Source organism: Hyaena hyaena, unplaced genomic scaffold (assembly GCF_003009895.1).
Source record: "Hyaena hyaena isolate Hyena2069 unplaced genomic scaffold, ASM300989v1 scaffold_31, whole genome shotgun sequence".
Classification (NCBI taxonomy): domain Eukaryota; kingdom Metazoa; phylum Chordata; class Mammalia; order Carnivora; family Hyaenidae; genus Hyaena; species Hyaena hyaena.
The window spans coordinates 4,345,569-4,349,992 of record NW_024080664.1 but is presented as its reverse complement, the minus strand read 5'-3'; the positions used below and the strand labels follow the sequence as shown (position 1 = coordinate 4,349,992).

Sequence of the window (4,424 nt, the reverse complement as noted above, 5' to 3'; positions counted from 1 at the left end):
CTGGCTTCCTGCAGGTTGCCACAGCTGGGCCATCTGGGGTGCAGTGAGGGCGTCAGGTAGAAGGCTCACACGGGGTCAGAGCGTTGGGCTCGCCACCTCTCCAGTCCTTTAGGGACTTCGGGACCGTCATGTGCTGGGAAGCACCAGCGGACTCCAGAAAGGCGCGCCGGTTACGGAAGCAGGCGTCCTCTCTCGATACGTACCCCGTCACGTGCTGGGCACAGAGCCTTTCCAGGCGCCCAGGCTCCAGGGGGCGGGCAAGGGGGAGGGACGTTTCCTGTGGGGTGAGGGTCTGCGGGCTGAGGGGCAGCACGGGTGCTGTGAACACACGGCAGGCAGGAGACACACCTCGGGAAAATACGTGTACCTTTGAGTTCAGCGTCTGTTGTGAAGGACTCTCTGATACAAGTACTGCGACGTTCACAGTCTCGATCCTCACAAGCAACTGAGAAGACTTTTATGAGCCGCTGGGTTGCAGAGCGCCCGAGAGTCTCCACGAGGGCCGTGCGCCCCTCAGCGCACCGCCCTGCGGACGGGCGGCAGCGGGCACCAGAGCCTCAGAGGGAACCACAGCCTCGGCCCCAGCGCTCTGGTCTTCAGTGCAAAACACCTTCTGGCTCCAAAAGGAGGTAACTTTGCAGGGACTTGGGCAAGGGCAGCAGGGGCACGAGGCGAAAGCACTTCTTGCCAAATAGCTTCCGGAGGGCACAGCGGCACAGGTGCTGCAGGCAGCGGGGGGTGCGGGCCAGAGCGAAGAAAGACTCGTAGAAGGTCTGGTGCGTCTGGAAAGAAGGCAGATGGAAGATCAACCTGTGGGCCTGGACCTGACGGCCGGAGGACCCCCCCCCCCCACCGATGCAGCGCCCTCCACCAGGGGGTGCGTATACTCTCCTGAGGTGTGGTGTCTGGGGGTCTGAAGGAAGTCGTTTTGGGTGACGATACAGATAATACAGGTATTCTCCTCAAATCCCCCTCTGCTCCCCCCTCCACCCCCGCTACTGCACAGTGTATTTGCTGTTGAGCAATGTGCACAGGACTCAAGTCAGTGAGACGTGAGGGGAGATATTCTAGAGGTTTCTCGGGGGGAAATACGTCCTTACTGTGTCTTAATAGACAATGACTGTGGACTTTGTTGGGTACACAGGTGATGCCCGTGAGGAGCCTGAAATTAAGGCCTCGGTTAAGAGCACCCTCGGGCTGCACGGAGCCCCAGTTCCTCAAATTGCTCAAGGCTGAAGCCATCCTCAGACCGCCCTCGGGTCAGCTAATCAAAAAACAGCCCCGTGGTCTGAGTCAGGGCTGGGAGCTGCAGACAGTTATTCTGTACAAACTAGCCAATCACTCACCGCTTGCCTGAACCCCATGTGGGCCCTTTGAACTCACCTCATAACTGGTCATTTTCAAAGGATTCTCAAGAGTCATGATTGGGTCCCACCGACAGTAACGGACGCCTCACAGATACTGAATGGCCAAAGCTGTTACCATGGGTGCTGCTGTACAATTGTGATTGGTGCTTATGTGATGATGCCATATGTACAATGTGTGCACCGTAACACCCCCGTCCCTGACCCCGTCCCTGACCCCGTAAAAACCCTGCTCGCTATTGTTCAGGGCTTCACCTTCTGCCACGACACCGGTAGGCGGGTGAGCCCCTGCTCGAGCTTGTAATAAAGACCGTTATGTACTTGCATCGGTGTCGGCTCCTTGGGGGTCTCAGGGGACTCGCGAATCGGGCACAACACCCGCAGCCTCCTCGGCCTCATCGAAGCTCTCAGGGGGATGGAGGAGACGCAGGGGAGGAGAGCCTGTGGATCCAGGTTTCGGGCGATTACTCCAGCCCTGACGGGGGCGGGGTGGGGTGGGTCTCTGCTCCTTTGGGCCAACAGCGCCCCCAGTGTGATAAGAGCCCTTGGCTGTGTGCTAATTCCACAAGCCCAGCAACCCTAGACACGCCTGCACTTTGCCTTTCTCTGTCCTTCTCCGGTGCTTAGCGCTTCCCCGGGTACAGTGTGCAGAATGGCACCCGCGGGTGAGCGGAGCCACCATGGTGCTGTGCTGAGGGGGCAGGAAGGGCGGCTCCCTTACCCGGAACACTTCCTCAGGAATCACTTCCCGCCAGGACTCGGAAACGCGGAGGTGAGGGTAAGAGTTGAAGACAGTCTCGATCACCGTGGGGGCTGGCGCGCAGGTCTTCAGCACCTGGTCGGAAGTGGTGGGAGACAGAGCTCGCGTTGGCTGGGTCCCGGGTCCGGGGTGGGGGTGGGGGGAGAAGGGCCGGCAGATGGGGGTGTGTGTGTGTCTGGGTCTCACTGCTGCCGCTCCCTGGCTGTGTGACCCCAACCTGCCTCAGCCTCACGGGGTACAACAGCCCTCGCATGATCAGGATAGCGGGGCCACGGAAGTTAGTTCTCAGACAAGCGCAAGTCAGCAGGCCTGTCTTTGACCATGACAGTCAAGTGGCCGTGCACATTGGGCCAAGCGCTTACACATTCCTTTCCCCAGGGGCAGGGTGCGGATGGCTCTGTGGGCTCTCCTGGCCTTTGGGCTGCTACTCAGAGAAGAAGAAGGAGGTTCTGCTGGTGGGGAGTCTGGTCCCAAGATGGTGTTTACAATTTCTTATCTCAATTTTCTAATGTGTTGGGACATTGAGGGAGAAGAATTGCTTTGCTGCTGAATTTCCTCCCGGCTTGGCCTTTCCGTTTTATTTCCAGTCTCTCCCGGCAAAGGAGTCCTGTTTACTTATTTGCAGATTTTACAACTGAGAGACCACTATTTGCTTTTTTAAAAATCAGCTTTTTCTTGAGATGGGGAGATGTGAATGAACACAAGAGTGGGTTGAATGGTATGAGAGCCCCCCGTGCACCCCCCATCAACACACGGCCAGTCCTGCTCCATCACACTCACATTACCTCCCTGATTATTTTAAAGCAAATGCAACGTATCCTGTCATTTCATCTATAAATATTTCAGCGTGACTCTTCAGTGTGTTTGAAGAAACACAACATCATTATACCACCAGAGAAATTAACGAGTTTCTTGGCATCAGCAAATATATGGCCAGTGTTTAAATTCACAAATTTCTCTTCAATGCCATTATAGAATTAAAAAAATTATTTGAATAAGAACTGAAATAAAGCCAACAAGGTTGGGACTGTTCGATGTATGATCAGATCCCTTTTTTTGGTATCATGTTATGTATTTGTTGAAGAAACTGGATTACTGGTCCAGTGGAGCTTCTCAGTGTTGGGCTTTTGCTCACAGTATTCCCATGGGGTCTGGAGACACGATGCTCCTCCTCTGCTTTTTGCAAATCAGTAGTTGGGTTTGGAAAATTGATCAAATTCAGATTTGATTTGGGGGAGGGGCAGGGCAATGTCATAGTTTTCTGTTTTTGAGGTTTAATATTCACCAACTGTTGTAAAATTCTTCTTAGTATTTCTTCGTTGAGAAAACTGAGGTGAAGCAATTTTCTTAAGATCAGGTACCAAATGTCTACAGCAGGTGATTAACAGACAGGGCCAAAAGCTGAGCTCACTGGGGCTCTGAGCTGTGTCAAATAGAAGAAAGTTCTCGAATCACCCAGGATGCCTCCTCCTTTCACAATTTGCTGAGCTCCCTTCAGATATGAAAACTTTGTAAGTTTTTTTTTTACATGTATTTGTTTTTGAGTGACAGAGAGAGACAGAGCACAAGTGGGGGAGGGGCAGAGACAGAATGAGACACAGAATCAGAAGCAGGCTCCAGGCTCTGAGCTGTCAGCACAGAGCCTGGTGTGGGGCTTGAACCCACAACCCGTGATATCATGACCTGAGCCGAAGTCGGACGCTTAACTGACAGAGCCACCCAGGTGCCCCTCCCTGAAACCTTTTTAAAAGAAATTGATATTTAACAGATGGTGCTGGGAGAACTGGACAGCAACATCCAGAAGAATGAAACTAGATCATTTTCTCACACCATACACAAAAATAAACTCAAAATGGATAAAGAACCTGAACGTGAGACAGGAAACCATCAACACCCTAGAGGAGAAAGCAGGAAACAACCTCCTTGACCTCAACCGCAGCAATTTCTTACTTGACACATCCCCAAAAGCAAGGGAATCAAGAGCAAAAATGAACTATTGGGACCTCATCAAGATTAAAAGCTTCTGCACGGCATAGGAAACAATCCATAAAACTAATAGGCATCCAATGGAATGGGAAAAGATAGTTGCAAATGACATATCAGATAAAGGGTTAGTATCCAAAATCAATAAGGAACTCACCAATCTCCACACCCGAAAAACAAACAAACCAGTGGAGAAACGGGCAGAAGATATGAATAGACACTTCTCCAAAGAGGACATCCAGATGGCCAACAGACACATGAAATGATGCTCAGCGTCCCTCCTCATCAGGGAAATACAAATCAAAACCACACTGAGA

General features: G+C 52.3%; 1 protein-coding gene across 1 annotated transcript in view; it reads right to left on the bottom strand.

Moving 5' to 3' along the window:
• Window positions 1–562: 562 nt before the first annotated feature.
• The window catches only part of ASB18 (ankyrin repeat and SOCS box containing 18), a 62,009-nt gene continuing 58,147 nt past the window's right edge, over window positions 563–4,424 (bottom strand). Inside the window, exons 6-7 of the mRNA XM_039228509.1 lie at window positions 2,086–2,199; window positions 563–782 (exon numbers count right to left, since the gene is read on the bottom strand). Coding sequence (XP_039084440.1) covers window positions 597–782; window positions 2,086–2,199 — 300 coding nt within the window. The 3' untranslated portion in view covers window positions 563–596. The remainder of the gene's footprint in view (window positions 783–2,085; window positions 2,200–4,424) is intronic.